The following is a 19,410-nucleotide window of genomic DNA, read 5'->3' as shown; positions in this document are numbered from 1 at the left end:
GGCTCAAGAGATCTTTATGGCTGTGTGTGGGATCCAATTCCCTGACCAGGGATCAAACCCAGGCCCCTGCGTTGGGAGTGTGGAGGCTTAGCCACTGGACCACCAGGGAAGTCCTGACCCCAGGATTTCTACTGAGGCATTCTAAACAGGTTTTCAACAGGTGAGCTGGCCACCTGAGCAGGCATCTAGGGCTGGGCTGGGTGTGGCTCAAAGGCCTCTGCGTGGGAGCATGGACCCCTCACTCCAACCCTGGCCTGCATCAGTGCAAAGCGTGGGCCAGGGGAAATCAGGAAGCAGCAATTTCCACAGGAAGAGGTGACACTGCTCATTCCCTGCTTCTGTCTCACATTTGAACATGCAACTGCCTACCTAACAACTCCCTGGATACCTAGGCATCTCAGATTTAACTCAAGGAAATCAAATCATTCTTTTTTTTTTTTTTTATCTTACAGTGGGGTCGTGCTGAATTGCCCAGGCTGGAGTGCAGTGGTTATTCACAAGCGCAGTCTCACTATTGATCAGCAGGGGAGTTTTGACCTGCTCTGTTTCTGACCTGGGCCAGCTCACCCCTCCTTAGGCAACCAGGTGGTCCTCTGCTCTCAAGAGGTCATGATATTGATGCCAAATTTAGGCATAATATAGGCATATATTATGCCTATATAGGCATGATGTGTTACAGCTCAGAACTCCTGGGCTCAAGCACAGATATATTTTTTAAAAATGTTTGTTAATTGAGGTGAAATTCACATAACATAAAATTAACCATTTTAAAGTGAACAGCTCAGTGGCATTTAGTGCATTCACAATGCTCTGCAACCATCTCCTCTATTGAGTTCTAAAACATTCTTTCACTCAAAAAAAAAAAAACAACCTTGTGTCCATTAAGCAGCTCCTCCCTCATTACCTGGCAACCACCAAATTGCTTTTTGTCTCTATTCAGTTCAGTTCAGTCACTTAGTTGTGTCCAACTATTTGCAACCCCATGGACTGCAGCACACCAGGCCTCCCTGGCCATCACCAGCTCCTGGAGTTTATTCAAACTCATGTCCATTGAGTCGGTGATGCCATCCAACCATCTCATCCTCTGTTGTCCCCTTCTCCTCCCGTCTTCAATCTTTCCCAGCATCAGGGTCTTTTCAAATGAGTCAGTTCTTCACATCAGGTGGCCCAAGTATTGCAGTTTCAGCTTCAGCATCAGTCCTTCCAATGAATATTCAGGACTGATTTCCTTTAGGATGGATTGGTTGGATCTCCTTGCTGTCCAAGGGACTCAAGAGTCTTCTCCAACATGAGTTCAAAAGCCTTAATTCTTCAGCAATTCTTTGGCACTCAGCTTTCTTTATAGTCCAACTCTCACATCCATACATGACTACTGGAAAAACCATAGCTTTGACTAAACAGACCTTTGTTGGCAAAGTAATGTCTCTGCTTTTTGATATGCTGCCTAGATTTGTCATACCTTTTCTTCCAAGGAGCAAGTGTTTTTTAATCTCATGGCTGCAGACATCGTTTGCAGTGATTTCGGAACCCAACAAAATAAAGTCTGTCACTGTTTCCACTTTTCTCCCTTCTATTTGCCATGAAGTGATGGGGCCAGATGTCACGATCTTATTTTTATTTTTTAATGTTGAGTTTTAAGTCAGCTTTTTCACTCTCCTCTCTCACCCCCATCAAGAAGCTCTTTAGATCTTCTTCAATTTCTGTCATTAGAGCGGTATCATCTGCATATCTGAGGTGGTTGATATTTCTCCTGGCAATCTTGATTCCAGCTTGTGATTCATCCAGCCCAGCCTTTTGCATGATGTACTTTGCATACAAGCTAAATAAGCAGGGTGACAATATATAGCCTTGATGTATTTCTTTCCCAATTTTGAACGAGTCCATTGTTTCATGTCCAGTTCTACTGTTGCTTCTTGACCTGCATACAGGTTTCTCAGGAGGCAGGTAAGGTGTTTTGGTATTTCCATCGTTTTTTAAGAATTTTCCAGTTTGTTGTGATCCACACAAAGGCCTTCGAATAGTCAATGAAGCAGATGTTTTTCTGGAATTCTCTTGCTTTTGCTATGATTTGATGGATATTGGCAATTTGATCTCTGGTTCCTCTGCTTTTTCTAAACCCAGCTTGTACATCATAGTCTGTAAGACCTTTTATGATCTGGCTCAGCTCACTCCTTCTCCCACTCTCCCTCTGGTTCACATTCTGGATTCTGTAACCAGGCTGGCTTTCTGTCCCTTGATTGTGCCAATCCCGTTCACCTGGCAGTCTCCACCCTACCTGTCCCTTGTTCCCGGAACCTGGGGTGTTACTGTGGCCACCTCTTCTCACAATTCACGTGGTACCTTCTTCCAGTCACCTGGTAAATCCATCACCCACTAACTCTGCTACTTTGCCTCATTTTATTTGAATCACAGTAATTAAAAAACCTGCAATTGTCTTATTGCCCTTCTCTGGAACACATGCTCTGTGAGAGCAGCACTATCTGTCCTGTTTACTGCTCAATCCAGCCACTGAAACAGTGCCTGCATCAGGAAGGTGAGGCCAAAATGTCAGATGCCAGTCGTGTGGAGTCCCAGGTCTGCCTTGGTGGGGACCGGGTGGTGTTTAGTAGGATGCCCTGCCTGGCTGGGTGGGTTAGAGATGCTTGTGCCTACAAAGGAACAGTGTTTGCCATTTCATACCAGGTGATAGATGTGGTTTCTGGTAGGAAATTGCTCTTTGGGGACAGTCCCTAGGATCTGGGACATCAACTCCTGTGGTGATGACTCATGGAAACCTAGCCCAGCCCAGGAGCACTGCACCCAAACCTCCACCTATCCCAGACAAGATAAGCTGCCTTGATCATCTACACCCTGAGTCCAATAAGGGTTCAGGGAAGAGGAAGGCAGGCTCCTCAGGTGCAGCTGTTCCTGTCTTGCCCACCACTCCGGCGTGAGCCGCGTGTTTCTGTGTTCCTCCTGCCCTCTTGGTCTGGACATCCAGGCACACCACACTGGAGCCCTGGGGACAAAATAGACACAGGCCAGCCCTCCTTGAGATTAGTCTAATCAGGTGAGATAAATCCCTCTCCCAAATTTGGAGACAGTGGGAAATGAGACAGTGGGCTGAACCCTAACCTAACAGGCAGGTCCACCTGAGTGACCACTAGCCCTGGGACAAAGGGCATGGTAAGCCATATAAATACAGTTTTTCAGGGACTCAGAGTGGGGCAGCTTTTACCCCTTGCTGTGTTGGAGGTTACTTTAACTTAGCAGGCTGGGCCTTAGTTTTCCCAGCAGTAGAACGGTTAAAACAATATATATGACTGCACTCCTTAGTTGAAATGTGATGGAGGTTTCTGATAAGAATTGAAACATTAATCTGGACATGTAAGCAGTGAAATTATGTATTGACAGCTGAGCTGGGCTGTCAATTCCTGCTTTCAAAGTACAGTCTACTCTTAACAGCAGAACTTTAAACTGTGTGGGTACCATCTACAGTGTTTTGGATCATATAAGACAATATTGATGTAGATACCGAGAGACCGATTAGTCACCTTGTAAACCATGTAAACTTGGGCTATCAATAGTTACAATACAGTGCTAGTAAATGTATTTTCTCTTCCTTATGATTTTCTTAAAAAAATATTTATTTAGGCCGCACCAAGTCTTAGCTGCAGCACGTGGGATCTTTAGTTGCATCATGTGGGATCTATTTCCCTGATCAGGGATCTACCTTGGGCCCCTGCATTGGGAGCACAGAGTCTTAGCCACTGGACCACCAGGGAAGTCCCCTGCTGCTGCTGCTGCTAAGTCAATTCAGTCGTGTTTCACTCTTAGCGACCCCATGGACTACAGCCTACCAGGCTCCTCCATCCATGGGATTTTCCAGGCAAGAGTTCTGGAGTGGGGTGCCATTGCCTTCTCCAGGGAAGTCCCCTATGATTTTCTTAATAATATTTTCTTTTGTCTAGCTTACTTTATTGTTAAGAATACAGTGTATAATTCATAGAAATACAATATGTGTTAAAGACTATATTATGGGTAAGGCTTCTGGTCAACAGAGTTGAGTTTGCAGTAAGTCAAAGGTTATATTCAGATTTTCAAGTATGCAGGGAGTTGGCGCCCCAACCCCCATGTTGCTCAAGGGTCAGCTTGGGTGGAAGCTTCGGTCCAGCATAACATGCCTACACAGAGCAAATATTTTAACAAGCGTGAAGAGCCAGGCTTCTTCCAACACACTATTGCTTAGGTTATTCTCACCTTCTGGTAACAAAGCAAAGTGTGTTGCAGGGAATTCCCTGGTGGTCCAGTGGCTAGGACTTTGCGCTTATACTGCAGGGAGTGGGTGGTTCCGGCATCCTCATCAGGCACATTTAAAAGATCAATTATACGGACATATTCATACCTCAGGATAAGAGTGTCAGAAGTAAGACCCCCTTTACTTGTTTGCTGTGTGCTGTGCTTAGTTGCTCAGTCATGTCCGACTCTTTGCAAACCCATGGACTGTAGCCCGCCAAGTTCCTCTGTCCACGGAGATTCTCCAGGCAAGAATACTGGAGTGGGTTGCCATGCCTTCCTCCAGGGGATCTTCCCAACCCAGGGATCATTTGCTGTCAACATACTGCAAACCTCTGCTTTCTAATGTGCCTGGTTTAGTGGATAAAATGATTACCTAGTTTTCACTAAATTAACCTTCACAAGAGGCCAGCAGTTCAAGCAGTTCTGGAAAGAGGCTGTGGATTAAAGATATACCTAGTGACTGGAGGGGCTTCCTGGCTGGCTCAGCGAAAAAGAATTCGCCTGCCAACCAAGTTCCATCCCTGAGTTGGGAGATCCTCTGGAGAAGGAAATGGCAGCCCACTCCGGTATTCTTGCCTGGGAAATCTAATGGACAGAGCAATCTGGCTGGCTACAAGTTCATGGGGTCGCAGAGTCGGACACGTTAGTGACTAAACCACCACAGTGATGTAAGGCAAGCAAACAATGGTAAAGGACAGAGCTGGCACCTGAGCAGGTTTGTTTCACGAAGTTAAAGACGCTATTCTCTCACGACACAGAGGAACCCGCGGCAGGTAGCGACGGTGGTTCAGAAGCCGATTCTGAGGAGCCGGATTCTTAGAGGCACTTAGAGAAGTTTAGGGTAAGATGCCATAACTGGTAATATTCTACAGGGCAACCGAAAGCCATCACCTCCAGGGCCATCTTTTCTGCAGGGCGGGATTTATTAGCGCCGCCACCAGACACGCGAAATACAGGGACTCAAAGAACAAGGAGACGCAGTCCAAGGTCACGCGACCAGTCCTGGAGGCCCTGGAGCTGGAGACCATCTCAGAAGCCTTACTCTCCCACACTCGACCCCGGGTAGGAGCTTTTCCATTAGCAGGTTAAAAACCGGCCTGGGGGTGGGATTGGGGGGTGGTTAAAATGAGAGCTGAGAAGCAGGCAGTTAGATTCCAGATTTTTCAAAAGCAGACGATGTACAGTGGGGATTTCCATCAGAAGGCAGTGTTAACGAGTAATAACGCGTGTGCCGGTGCCGGGTTGGGGACGTGCGCCCAAGTTCCCACTCGAAGCAGGGCCACCAGGGAGATTTCGCATGGAGCACTGGCGTGGCCTACAATCCCGTCTGCAGGGGCTACAGGTTTAACGGTCCCGCACAGAGAACCCGTGAAACGCGGGGCGGGAGGGAAACCAATTCAGCCCGAGAGCCCACCCAACAGGGCCACACGAGGTAGGCTCCTCGGCGCCCCGCTGCCTCCGCACCGATTAATCTTAGGAGTGAGTAGAGTTCGGCCCTGCGAGATCCCAAACGAGGCCCTCCCGAGCGAGAGCCGCAGTACCCCCAGTCTCTCCGCGGCCAGCCTCCGTTCCCCTTTCACGTGACCAGGAACGCCCCGCCCCTTCCGAGGAGTGGCCCCGCCGCACATTCGTACGCACACGCGATGGCGTCACTTCCTGGCGGCGGCGGCGCGGGGCCTTGCTTCCGCTTTCCGCTACGGCGCGCGCTCGGCTCTCAGCCCGTTCGGTATCATGGCGGCTACGGCCACGATGGCGACCTCGGGTTCGGCGCGGAAGCGGCTACTCAAAGAGGAAGACATGACCAAAGTGGAATTCGAGACTAGCGAGGAGGTGGACGTGACCCCCACATTCGACACCATGGGCCTGCGGGAGGACTTGCTGCGCGGCATCTATGCCTACGGTAGGTAGGTGGGCTCGGGCCGCGGACTGGATGCGCCCACGGAGAGAGCAGGGGCCCGGCCGGGGCTGGGGTCCGAGACTGGGAGTCCTGCGGCCCTGGGGGCTGGCGGTCGGAGGTGAGGCCTAGCCCGGGGGCCCTACCCGCGTTTGTGTCGGCTGGTTCAAGTGTTCTCTCGGCAGGGCGTCGTGCTGGGTCCCGCGAGGGCTGCAGGGTTCTCTGTGCACTCCCAAGTCATTCATTCAGTGGATGACTGTCTTGTAACAGATGCTAGAACGTGCGCGGCTGTAGGCACTGAGGGCTTAGCAGTGAACCAGACAGGCCTAGGGAGCTTAAGTTGCATTTGGGAAAAAGTGGTAATGGCTACGAAGAAAATAAAGCGGGTTAACTGAATCAAGCATGACTGGGTGAGGAAAGAGTTAATAGGGTAGTTAGGTTTGGGACCTCCCAGGCTGGCATTTGACCTGAGACCTGGAACAAAGCCCGTTATGAGTAGATTATGGTAGAACCGAGCAGAGAGAGAAGCTGGTCCCAGAGCCCTGCAGCCTGAAGCCTTGTGTATTCCAGAAAGAAAAAGAATTCCCCTTGTCCTGGGAACCTAGGGGCAAGATTGGGGCGCGGGGAGGGGTACAGCCAACAAACGTGGTGCCAGATGATGAAGAATTTGAATTTTATTTCTGAGTCCAGTGGGAGGCCTCTGGAGGGTTCTAAACAGGGAAGTGGTGGAATCAGATTTACAGTTACAGAGGTGGTCCTGGGTATCTGAAAACGGGGGGAGGCGAGGCAGGAGAGGAATCAGGGAATGTTAAGAGGCTTTTGTTCCAGTCCAGAGAAACGATGATGGAATTGTGTTGGAAATGGGAGTGCTGACAGGGTTTGATTGTGGGTTGAATGTGAGGCTCAGAGGAAAGTCCTGGGTGTGTGAATAACTGGGTAGGTGATGATGCCCTCTCTTCTGGTGGGGGGCACTGGAGGGAACTCTTACTGGATGAGTGGAGCTTGAGGGACCTGTGAACTATCCAGTGGGACATGTAAAGGAGGCAGCTGGGGAGCCTGAGAAGAGGTAGGGTTGGGGATGCAGATGGGAGTGATCAACACTTGTGCTTAATGCCTGGGACTGGGACAGACATTTTTCTATCCAACAGTCTCTGACACTGTGACAGTTCAGCACAGAGAAAGTGCTGAGGGAATGGGAGTTGGAGAGCCATAGCAGCCAGGCCTGGTAGTGTGGCTGACAGCCCTATCTGCCTCTGGGCACCCAGGACATCGCTGCCCTAAAAACACTGTTTTTAGTTTCCCAGTCCATGTGCTGGGTCATCTTGAGGGGTTTAATTCATCTGTTATATTTGCTTTTGTGTTAGATAGGAAAATGTATTATATTTTAGAAAACTACCAGAAATTGAAGTATGCTATGTTTATTTTCTTGCACTATAGAGGGATGGTGTTGTAGTTCATGTAGCTGCATCAAGCAGGAATGTGATCCAAGCAGTAGATGAAATGGAGTTCTAGGTGATATGAACAACTTGCAGACTTACTACTGGTTGGGAGTGGTGACTACAGTACTGATTGGTTTATCCTCCTTTTTTACCTTAAAAAGTAACGTCACAGAACCCCCAGCAGTGCAGGTTATTGTAATGTAGCCAAACAACACACAAGTAATTGGAGTAAAGTGTGAGCCTCCCTCACCCCCATTCTCCAGGAGTAACCACATTCTTTTTTTAACCTCAGGTCTCTCTGTTTTGCAACAATGTTCCTTAGAGATTGTTTCTGTATAAATAAGATTATGTGTTGGTATGAAAATCCCCTTCAGCCTAGTACTTCATTCAGTAGTTTATTCTGAGCTTAGTATGTTGGACATTGGGTTACGAGTAGGTGGGGAATTTTAAAAAGATACCATCTTCCCCACAAGGAGCTCCAGTTATGGTTTTAAGTATGCTGTCCTAGTGGCTAGAGCTCATTTTTTTGTTTTAATTTACAGGTTTTGAAAAACCATCAGCAATCCAGCAGCGAGCTATTAAGCAGATAATTAAAGGAAGAGATGTCATTGCGCAGTAAGTCTGCTCATGCAATAGGAGTCAGGCTCTAGTCAGCCCAGGAATCTGTAGTTTAGTGCTTCTCCATTCAAACGCCTTTACCAGCTCTTGACTTCAGCTGTGGGCTGTTTTTATTTTTGTGTCCTCCACTCTAGAAAGCATTCTTTTTTTTTCTTTAAGCCAGATTTACTTACTTATTGTTTGGCATATACATTAATACTCTTTTAATAGCTTTGTTTCTGATTTGCCTTATTTTTAAAGACTCATTTACCAAAAAAAAAAAAAAAGTCTGAAATTGTAGAAAAGAGTTATATAAAAGGTAATCCTTTGCTGCTGCCTGGAACACCCATTCTACAGATTCTGCAGTTCTGTAACCCCCCGATGCAAAGGCCACTTTTACTGTCCTTAACACCTGTGATTTAAAGGTTGTGCCTAAGTCCTGCCCCCTTGTGGTTAAGATGTTGGTTAGGGCATTGGGGTCAGTGAAGGGGGGACTCTCCTTGGAAGAAGCTGCCTAAGTGCTTCTGCAGCCCACCGCCTCAGAGCACTGCTGCAGCAGGGGTTACATGAATGGGAGCAGAGGCATGTAGCCCAGCATTCTACATCCCATTTATCTGTGTTTTCTTTACTAGATCTCAGTCTGGTACAGGCAAAACAGCCACCTTCAGTATTTCTGTCCTCCAGTGTCTGGATATTCAGGTAATCTTAAACTTTAATCCTTGGAAATACTTCCTTTACCTTCTGTAACTACAATCTTCAAGAAGTACAGTTCTTAAATATATCTAGTTGTACTGAATAAACATATTTTAAGAGAATCTTAATTGTACACTAGTATCTGAGCTAATATCCTGTCAGAAATTCCTTTTTATTTAAACCGTTTTTTAAAATTTTATTGAAATGCAGTTGATTTGCAGTGCTACATTAGTTTCAGATGGACAGCAAAGTGGTTCAGATGTGTGTGTGGATATATATACACATATGTATATACTTTTAAAGATTCTTTTCCATTATGTTATCTATTTTATATATATAGTAGTGTGTATATTTTAATTCCAAACTCCTAATTTATCCCGCTCCCCAACTTTTCCCATATAATAACCATAGATTGTTTTCTGTGTCGTAAATTGGGAGGCTTTTGTTAACTAGTGGAAATCCTTGTCTGCAAACAAGAATCCTGACTAGTATACCTCATTATTGCTGCTTGTCTGGTTTAAGTAATATTCAGACTTGCTTACCTGAAATCAGATGTGTGGTTAACATGAGGTGATATTCAGAATAGATCTGAGTCTGAATATGTGCGGTCTACCTGGAGAAGGGAATGGCACCCCACTCCAGTATTTTTGCCTGGAGAATTCCATGTACAGAGGAACCTGGTGGGCTGCAGTCCATGGGGATGCAAAGAGTCGGACACAACTGAGCAACTAACACACACACACCCCTCGAAAATACTGAGGTTCTCTATTTTCTGACAAAAATTATTTTCCTAGGTTCGTGAAACCCAAGCTCTGATCTTGGCTCCAACAAGAGAGTTAGCGGTACAGATCCAGAAGGTGAGTGGTTACAGATGGCAGGATCGCATTTGCGAGTGCACTTGATCCTTGAGCCACATGAGTTTGAACTGCATGAATCCCATTTATATGCAGGTTTTTAAAAATGAATATATACTACAGAACTGCCTGATCTGAACTTAGGTGGCTCCAAGGATAGGGAGGGCTGACTGAAGTCTGTGTAGATTCCTGACTAAGCTTGGGTTTTGGGGTGTCTGGAGTCCGTATATAGGTATATCATCCGTATATCATCCCTCTCTGCCATTCACACTGGTCAAGCCAACTGATTGACTTAATTGAATCTGTTTTGTCTCTTCTATTGGGTTTTTTCCCCCCTGATTCCTCATGTTTTGCCATAAATCACTGGTTTGTATGAAGTCATCTTTAGTTCTGCTTGTATGATTCCCCTTAGTTTTTTGTAATCTTACAATTATAATTTTTTTCAAAAAAAAGTCCATCTTAATAAAAATAATTGTAACTATTTGGTCTTTATAGTGTAAACATTGTGGAAATGGAAATGTGTTTGTTAAGATGTTAATATTGTCTCTGGGTGGTAGAATTGTGAATTTTGCATGTTTTCTTATTTTTCTATAGTTTCTAATACATACTGCTTTTATAATAAGAAAACAGTAAAACTAACTTCATTCTGGTGCAAAAAAAAATGGAAGGAAGAGACTTAGGCTGTCTGTAGTTTTATGATAGAAGTAATAGCATAAATAATACCTGATGGTCGTTTTAAATTAGAATAGAAGCAGTCTTCATTTGGGGAGAATGCAGATGTTTCTGACTTTAGAGTGGTCTTGGCGCAGACCTTGGACATGAACCTGTGTTTTAATTCAGGGCCTGCTTGCTTTGGGTGACTACATGAATGTCCAGTGCCATGCCTGCATCGGGGGCACCAATGTGGGGGAGGACATCAGGAAATTGGACTACGGACAGCACGTTGTTGCCGGCACACCTGGGCGTGTCTTTGGTGATTAATTGCTTTTGTCTATAAAAAGAGCTTCAGTGATAGAGGACTATTTTCATTTTGATATGCTACCTGATAACTTTTTGCATTTGAGTAACTTTTAAGAAGTGGAGGGAAGGTCCCTGAAATGCGATGAATACTGGTTGAAATGGCTGGCTCTTTAGTTATAACCTGACCTCTACTTATTTGGAAATCTAATTTTATAGATATGATTCGTCGCAGGAGTTTGAGGACACGTGCTATCAAGATGTTGGTTTTGGATGAGGCTGATGAAATGTTGAATAAAGGTATGAATAACAAGAGTTTTCTAGAATTGGGATGTGTTTCATATATTTCTACTAAAATACATGAGGACAAATATGTGAGGACCCCTAAGTGACAGCAGTTGTGCTCTTAACACAGTGACTGGGAAATGTGTAATGACAGCTGTCACTGTGGCTCAGTAGCACCTGTGACCAGTGCCTCAGAGTCTTCACGCCTCTGTTCCCTGCACACCCCTCTCCGCGGTCTTACTTCCACATCAGGGGGCTGGGTGGGTCATCTCTAGATACTCTGGTCGCCCAGTGTAAAGGGAATAGTTTCCTTCTCAGGAGTCACCAGTAACTCGTGGGGTTCTTCCCAGGTGTTTTTCTGGTCCCTGGTCCTTGAGCACTTCTCTTAGAACCTAGAGGCTAATGGTGTCCCTTGGAGCTGCCCTCCACCCCACGTCTGTCTGGGGCCCCTTACCTGGAGGTCCTGCTCATCAGCTAAGTTAAAGGTACAGTTACTACAAAGTGAGGTCTCTAGACCAGCAACATCTCTGTCAGCTGGGAATGCACTGGAAATACAGCGTCTGGACCCCTGGTCTCAGCAGTCAGGGCCTCGCAGCTGCCTGCCCCCTTCTTATGTGCTGTCTCCTAACCCCGTCCTGCAGAGGTGGTGGTGTGGTGACCCGAGGGTGAGGTCCTGCTTGCCAGCAGATTTTATTCATCCTGTACCCTGTGAAATAATGTAAACTAGTTGCATTCTTTAATAGGGAGGTTTTTTAAGTCAAGATATCACTGACATCTAACATTTTCAGGTGTACAACATGACTCAGTATCTGTGGGAGATTGGTTTTGAATGGGAGGTTTTTAATTGAAGATTTTTTGGTGAAAATCCAGATCTCTGGATTTACTTAAAATATGGCAGGTTTGGCCACCATGGGTGTACATCCTCAGGGCACCAACAGCTGGAACTGAGGTATGACCACCTGGCAGAGGCCCAGGGTTATGGGCTCAGGTTTCTGTTGCTTTTAACTGTTGGCATCCAGGACTCCTGGGTGGGATCATGGTCGCCAGAGCACACCAGGGAGAGAAGAGGGGATGTGAGAATTTGGTCCAGCTCTGTAAGAAGATTCCTTGTGAAATCTCATACCTTAAAACCACAATGCTACACCTAATTAAATGAACAATTGATGTGCGACTTATGTCAGAGTGTACAGCCTTAAAAGTTCCTGTGTGTCTCATGCCTCATCCCAGGTTTCAAAGAACAGATCTACGATGTGTACAGGTACTTGCCCCCAGCCACACAGGTGGTGCTCATCAGTGCCACACTGCCCCACGAGATCCTCGAGATGACCAACAAGTTCATGACCGACCCCATCCGCATCTTGGTAAAACGGTGAGGACGCCCTGTTTCTCAAGAGAGACTAAAACATAGCATAGTTGTATCAGGTTTTCAGTTCAGTTCTGTTGTTCAGTCGTGTCCAACTCTTTGCGACCCCATGGACTATAGCATGCCAGGCTTCCGTGTCCATCACCAACTCCTGGAGCTTGCTCAGACTCATGTCCATCGAGCCGGTGATGCCATCCAACCATCTCATCTTCTTTTGTCGCCTTCTGCCCTCAGTCTTTCCTAGCATCAGGGTCTTTTCCAGTGAGTCAGTTCTTTGCCTCAGGTGGCCAGAGTTTTGGAACATTACCATCAGTCTTTCCAATGAATATTCAGAACTGATTTTCTTTAGGATTAACTGGTTTGATCTCCTTGCAGTCCAGGGGACTCTAGAGTCTTCTCCAACACCACAGTTCAAAAGGATCAATTCTTTGGCTCTCAGCTTTCTTTATGGTCCAACTCTCACATCCATACAGAACATGAAAATTCTTTTAACTTTTTTCTTTTGAAAAGCAAGCTTTTATATATTCTCCTTTGATTCAGTAATTTCAGGTGTAAAAATTTGCTGATAGTATTTATTTATCAGTGAGATTATTTGTTGCTGGGAATAAAATGTGTATTCTATTAAACAGCCAAACATTTTGTTTAGAACCATATACAGGGTGTGGTTAAAGGTTCAGCCTAACCCTGAGCTTGGGTTCATGCAGTGGAAGTGGTGACTCCTGGGAGGATGTGGCAGGTGGGAGGGGTGGGGATCTAATGACCAGACTCCTGTGCTGCCAGGGTTCAGGCTGGCACCTGGAATGGCACCTGGGCTGTGTGCGCCTCGTTTGTGTTGGAGGGATGAGTTGATAAAATTGTCTTTGTCCTCCAGTGATGAACTGACTCTCGAAGGCATCAAGCAGTTTTTTGTGGCTGTGGAACGGGAAGAGTGGAAGTTTGACACCCTGTGTGACCTCTATGACACGCTGACCATCACACAGGCTGTCATCTTCTGTAACACCAAGAGGAAGGTGCGTGGTTGTCCTGGCTCTTTAATGTCCTTGTGGCAAAACAAAAAACGAAAATCATAGAACTTAGACTTTTTCTGTTGAAGGCCAGAAGTACATGTTTTAGGCTCTGGGTACACGGTCTCTGCAGCATACACTTGGCTTTGCCCTTTAGATCAAGTTGCTATATGTGATGGGTGGACAAGCAAGTATGTCCAGAGAACACGTGTACAGGGTGTTGGTCTGGTCCCATGATTGTAGGCTCGGGACCACTAGTGTGGATGGCACCGGAGCCTGCATTCTCTGAGCTCCCAAGTGATGCTGATGTGCAGGTAGAGCTGAGAACCCTGGCAACTTTCCTTGGAAAAGGAGGATTTGGACTACATTCCAAATAAGATTGGAATTTAAATTTCTAATGAACATTGACACACATATATATGAATTTTTTTAAAGAGAATTTTTGCCCCAATATTTGCTGGGCAAATTTAAGTTTTCTACACATCCAGTGAAGATCGGTGTGAGTTTTAAGAACACTTGTTTTGTGAGTATTTGTATTGGTCCTGCAGGTAATTGACATGAAATCCTGAATCCAGTCTCTGGTTTGGTTTGAGAGCTTACAGCAGCACCTGTCTATTCCATCTGTAGGTTGACTGGCTGACGGAGAAGATGAGGGAAGCTAACTTTACCGTGTCGTCCATGCACGGGGACATGCCCCAGAAGGAGCGAGAGTCCATCATGAAGGAGTTCCGGTCAGGTGCCAGGTAGGTTGGATGCGCCCTCTGCTCCTGTGCTGAGGCCACTGGCTAGCATTTACGGGGTGTTACCTGAGCTCAGGGAGGTCGCTGACATGCTTGGTGAGCAGGGCAGCCACTGTGATGTGATAGACTAGGCTGAGGTGAGAACTAACCTTAACTAGAGGATCAGTTGTCTTATTTAGAAGCATATTTTTCTTGTTTCCAAAAAAAAGGGGGGGATTTTCTGTTTATCCTTTTTTATTGGTTTTAGCTTAATCCCACTGCAGCTGGCGAACCCACTTTGTATGATTTCTTTCCCTGAGTGTGTATTCAGAGTTGCCTTGTGGCCCAGCATGGGGTTGGTTTAAGACCATTCTTTGTGCTCGGACAGGATGGGTTCTGCGTTGTGCTGGCGTCCTGTGTCCTGGCTGTGCCTGTTGGCTTTCAGTGGGTTAATTGTGTTTCTCAGACCTGCATCCTTACCCCTCTCCCCTTGACTCTGTTCCATCTGTGTTGAGAGTGCTGATCTTTCTCTCGGGGGTTCTGCTTGTGTGTCCAAGTTCAGAATTACTAGACGTCTGGAGGATTTAGCCGTTACCTTGGAAGTAACTGCCCCGCTTTACTCGGGCCTCTGTCCTGAACCCTGCTTGTCTCCGCCAGCCTCCTTCGTGTACCTTTCTTCCTGCACATCTGGTTTCCAGACTTAAGCTTTGGATAGTTTCATGCAACCAGCATAGAGTTGGGTTTTGTTTTTCCTCTCCTTTAAAAAAAAAAGTTAGTTGGTTTATTTGGCTGCACCAGGTCTTAGTTGCAGCTCATGGAATCTTTAGTTGCGGCTTGTGTGGTCTTGTTCCCCGACCAGGGATTGAACCCAGGCCCCCTGAATTGGGAGCTAAGAGTCTTAGCCCGTGGACCACCAGGGAGGTCCCTGTTTTTCCTTTTCTTTTAATCTGATGATGATTGCTATCTTTTAATTGGAATATTTAGCCCAGTTTTGTTTAATGTAAATACTGCAGTTATTGTTTGTTGTTCAGTCACTCAGTTGTGTCTGTCTTTAAGTGTATTTTACGTGTTATTTCTTTAGTTTGGATTTTATTCTTGTTATTCCTTTCTTCACATTTTATTTTGGAAAATGTTTATATTTTATTTCTTTGTGTTATTTAGCTGCTGATGATGCTGAAGAGTTATCAGCAACTGTGGTTGATGGTACTTTTATCATCTCCCTTGAGGGTATAGAGAACTTGAAACCCTTGACTTCAGTGACCCTCCAGACTTCTGTTGCTATTTTCATGTGTTTTAATTTACATGTATTTCAACCCCCACAAGACGTTTTTGCTTCATATGATGAAATGGGTATAATTCATATCATAAATGCTTTGTGCCACACTCGTTATTCTTCTCTCTTTCCTTTATCTCTGAGCAGCTTCTGTCAGGGCTGCATTTCCTTCTGCCTGAAGAATGTCTCTGTATTTTGTGTCATCTGGTCTCTGAAAACGTCTGCTGCTGCTGCTAAGTTGCTTCAGTTGTGTCCGACTCTGTGCGACCCCATAGACGGCAGCCCACCAGGCTCCCCCATCCCCGGGATTCTCCAGGCAAAAATACTGGAGTGGGTTGCCATTTCCTTCTCCAATGCATGAAAGTGAAAAGTGAAAGTGAAGTCGCTCAGTCCTGTCTGACTCTCAGCGACCCCATGGACTGCAGCCCACCAGGCTCCTCCGTCCATGGGATTTTCCAGGCAAGAGTACTGGAGTGGGGTGCCATTGCCTTCTCCACTGAAAATGTCTACTTCATCTTAAAACATCTCCTGATGTTGAAGGAGGCAGTCCAGCAGGGTTGGTCCCAGGAGTCCCGTGGACATCAGGCTCTGGGCGCTCGCATCCCTTACGTGAAGCACCTGGTGCAGTTGGCCTCCCGTGTTTGGTGTTGTCTTGGTTGCCGTTGTTCCTGTCAAGACTCCACTCCTATGAAAACGGTGTCTTTTCTGCAGGCTGCTCCTTAAGTCTGTTTCATTTGTGTTTTGTTTCAGTGGTTTTCACCCTCACGGGTCCATGTGTGATTCGGTTGTACTCCTCCTGTTTGGAGTTTATATGGCTCTTGGCCTCACCCCTCAGGTGGTGCTGTGGGTCCATTCTTTGCTCTCTCTCCGGGGCTCCAGTTCTGTGTGATTATCTGGTAGCAGCAACACCTCTCCTGTTTTTTTGAACTTTTTTTCCTGTTCTATTGTCCCTTGAAACTTTGAAAGTTTCTATACCAGTGATGTCCAGTAGGAATGTAAATCAAGTAAACGTGTTATTTAATTCTGTATATTATTTCAACATACAGTCAGCATTAAAAATATTAATGAGGTTTTTTTGCCCTCCCCCCCCCTTTTTTTGTACTAAGTATCCAAATATAGTGTGAATCTTACAACTTCAGGCAATCTCATTTCAGACCAGCCACTCGGGTGCTTTGTGAGCTGGTGGCCTCAGCATTGGATAGCGTGGGTCTGTGGTGTGTCAGATTCTGTCCTTTGAGAAGGACAGAGTGGTGTGAGTTGCACTTCTAATTAGAAGACACTGTGTGTGTTGTGCACCAAAATCAGTGAGGCTGGTGTACTTGATGTTTTGCTAGACAGAAGTAAAATGTCCTTTCCAAGTAGTGGTGGCTCTAAACAAATTAAATGTAGTAGAGTAAAAGATAGCCTATATATATATGTGTGTATATATTTTTTATTTTAATGAGATAAACAGATGATTTAAGTAAGTAAACCAAACACACCTTCTGAATGGGGCTTTCTGGTGCTGTCCCGCACGCTTCAGCCTGCGGAGGGAACAGTATGAGGAGCCCTAGTGTGCTCATAGCTGGTCTGACCCTTTTCTGCTAGGCGATTGTCTCAAATGCCTTTCTTTCTGCAGCCGAGTGCTCATTTCTACCGACGTCTGGGCCCGGGGGCTGGACGTGCCCCAGGTGTCCCTCATCATTAACTATGACCTGCCCAACAACAGAGAGCTGTACATACACAGGTACGCCATGCAAGCGTCTCCTTGGTTTCATTCTTGTTGGTGGATGTACTGAAACCTTCTTTGCTATGTTTACTAAAGTGATTTTGCTTTATTCTTAAAGAATTGGGCGATCAGGTCGATATGGCCGAAAGGGTGTGGCTATTAATTTTGTAAAGAATGATGATATCCGCATCCTCAGAGACATCGAGCAGTACTACTCCACTCAGATTGATGAGATGCCCATGAACGGTGAGACCCTAAGTCTGTCTGTGATTGTTGTAGGAAGAACTTCCTGGTTCCTAGTTTGGGGCACTTGAGGTTTTCCCATTTTGCTTTGTTTTTGTGAAGTCTTTTGTGAGCTTTTAGTTAACTTTATAAATTTTCATTTTGTTTGTATTATTTCTTATTGTTTATCTTTCTTCACTTTCAGTTGCTGATCTGATCTGAAAAATCTGCTCACTGGAGCCTCTTCATCTATTTTGTATCCATTTGGAAATATTTAGAGGCGGTTTCTATTTAATGGGGTTTGTGCGAACTCTATTCTCGAAGCACCTCCTTGCCCCCCACCTCACCCCAGAATGAACTCTGGAGATGGGGCCACCTTTTCTTACCCATGTGTAAATAATGCATTGCTTTCTTTTTCATTAAACATTTAAAACTTTTCCCATAAATTCTAATTTGTATTTCTTAAGGTGGACCCAGCTCTTACTGTCTGTATGATCTCCTTTTACTCTGAATTTTGACCTTTAAGATGGTGAAATAGAAATGGTAAGCTGCCTGGCCTCTCCATACTTCCCCAGATTGGTACTCGATCCCATTTCTTAAGGATGGCAGGTGTGGGAGTCAGACCATCAGCACTTTTCTTTGGGTTGGCCTGGGTCTGTGTGCCTGGGTGTAGAGAGCAAGATAGGATCCCTGGGCAGATAACTGTAAGGAACCGTTCACAGCCAGGCTTCTCTGGGTTAATGAGCCCACCTGTCATGGCTGAGGAGGGGCCAACAGGAAACCAGCCACAAGGGAAGACACCTGAGAAACTCAGCCTAAATCAGATGTTGTCAAATAAAGAAACAAATGCAGACGTCCATAGAAGTGTACCCTTGGGGATGATTCAGAAGCAGTATGTGATTTCCAAAGGTTTCATAACCATTAGCCCTGAGTGTTGGTGAAGATGTTGGTGCGTGATGTTCATGTGAGTAGGTACAGACTTTCTGGAAGGCAGCCGGGCTCTTGGGCAGTAGGAGCCGTTGGAGTACTCCCCTTTGAGGGAGTCACTGCCATCGGCAGTGGTCTGGAGTGCAGGCTGCACAGGTGTGCTCACCAGTGTCCCCCGGCACCAGGGAAAGGCCTGAAAGGGCTGTGCAGCGCCAGGGGTTGGGGAGGGAAGCGACGTCCTATCTGCACTGATGCACATGGGCGGGGGTTCTTGGGCGAGTGTCTGGGACTGCTAGTGTCACATGCCAAGTGGGTTCAGTTGCTCCCCATGGTGGCTAAGTGTTGGAGTTGGTGTGGAAATAACCCAAATGCCCACTGAACTGAAAGATGCAAGTATATATGATGGATATTGTTTGGCAATAGGAGGGAATGAAGAGCTGGCACATGTTGCGATTTGAACCTTGAAATAGGCTGAGTAGAACAAGCCAGTCACAAAGAGCCACACAAGTGCTTCTGTTTCTATTAAATGTCCTCAATTGGTAAATCCATAGAGACAGTGGATAACCGGTTTTCTGGGGGCTGAGAGGGAGTGACTGCTAAAGGGTACAGGGCTTCTTTTGGGGTGATGGAAATGTTCTGGAACTAGAAGTATGGTTGCACGATTCTATGAATATACTAGAAGGTACAGAATTGTACATTTTAAAGTGGTAAATTGTGTGGTATGTGAACTGTATCAAAAATCAGGTGGGGAATCTAACACTTCCTCTAAATTATTCTTAAAAAGGGCATGAGCAAGAGGGAAAATACTTGTAAAGCATGTACTCGACAAAAGACAAACTGGAAAATACGAAGAATTTTGTGTGTAGGTAGAATGATTGTCCCCCCAGATGTGTGCTCAGTTGCTTAGTCGTGTCCAACTTTTTGTGACCCCATGGACTGTAGCCTGCCAGGCTCCTCTGTCCATGGAATTTTCCAGGCAAAAATGCTGGAGTTGATTGCCATTTCCTTCTCCAGGGGCTCTTCCTGACCCAAGGATTGAACCCGTGACTCTTGAGTCTCCTGCATTGGCAGGCAGGTTCTTTATCACTAGCGCCACCTGAAATTGGGTTCTAACATGACAAACTCAGAACTGAGGGCTAAGTATGAGGGCTACTAACTGTCTATCAACTTCCATTTTTTTCTTAGGATCTCAGACAA

At 45.8% G+C, this 19,410-nt stretch overlaps 1 protein-coding gene, 2 long non-coding RNA genes and 1 pseudogene across 3 annotated transcripts; 2 read left to right on the top strand and 2 right to left on the bottom strand.

The window, feature by feature from the left end:
• Positions 1-459: 459 nt before the first annotated feature.
• Positions 460-703, bottom strand: LOC147351208 (signal recognition particle RNA; annotated as a pseudogene).
• On the bottom strand, positions 691-5,097 carry LOC147351207 (uncharacterized). The gene is made up of 2 exons (XR_015147311.1): positions 4,986-5,097; positions 691-2,998 (listed from the first exon to the last, which is right to left on the bottom strand). It is a non-coding gene; the product is annotated as an uncharacterized LOC147351207 (long non-coding RNA).
• LOC147351206 (uncharacterized) lies at positions 2,916-5,340 on the top strand. Its single transcript, XR_015147310.1, has 3 exons — positions 2,916-3,049; positions 5,037-5,119; positions 5,193-5,340. It is a non-coding gene; the product is annotated as an uncharacterized LOC147351206 (long non-coding RNA).
• Positions 5,341-5,994: 654 nt separating this feature from the next.
• Positions 5,995-17,732, top strand: EIF4A3 (eukaryotic translation initiation factor 4A3). Its single transcript, XM_086356501.1, has 12 exons — positions 5,995-6,178; positions 8,154-8,226; positions 8,841-8,907; positions 9,696-9,758; positions 10,596-10,728; positions 10,932-11,012; positions 12,225-12,366; positions 13,232-13,370; positions 13,992-14,107; positions 16,975-17,082; positions 17,183-17,310; positions 17,492-17,732. The coding sequence occupies exons 1-12, from the start codon at positions 6,010-6,012 to the stop codon at positions 17,506-17,508; spliced, it is 1,236 nt and encodes a 411-aa protein (XP_086212627.1). The 5' UTR covers positions 5,995-6,009; the 3' UTR covers positions 17,509-17,732.
• Positions 17,733-19,410: the final 1,678 nt, after the last annotated feature.

Source organism: Bos grunniens, chromosome 19 (genome assembly GCF_055505025.1).
Source record: "Bos grunniens cultivar Pamir isolate PY7600 chromosome 19, Bosgru_T2T1.0, whole genome shotgun sequence".
Lineage (NCBI taxonomy): Eukaryota > Metazoa > Chordata > Mammalia > Artiodactyla > Bovidae > Bos > Bos grunniens.
Note: the sequence above shows the minus strand (reverse complement) of the source record. Positions and strands in the feature narration are given on the sequence as shown.

Bases quoted from the DNA above. Each gene is read 5' to 3' on its own strand.
- EIF4A3 (XM_086356501.1), top strand. From the start codon at position 6,010: ATGGCGGCTACGGCCACGATGGCGACCTCGGGTTCGGCGCGGAAGCGG. The intron at 8,227-8,840 runs GTAAGTCTGCTC...TTTCTTTACTAG, and splicing joins GGAAGAGATGTCATTGCGCA to ATCTCAGTCTGGTACAGGCA. The intron at 17,083-17,182 runs GTACGCCATGCA...TTATTCTTAAAG, and splicing joins AGAGAGCTGTACATACACAG to AATTGGGCGATCAGGTCGAT.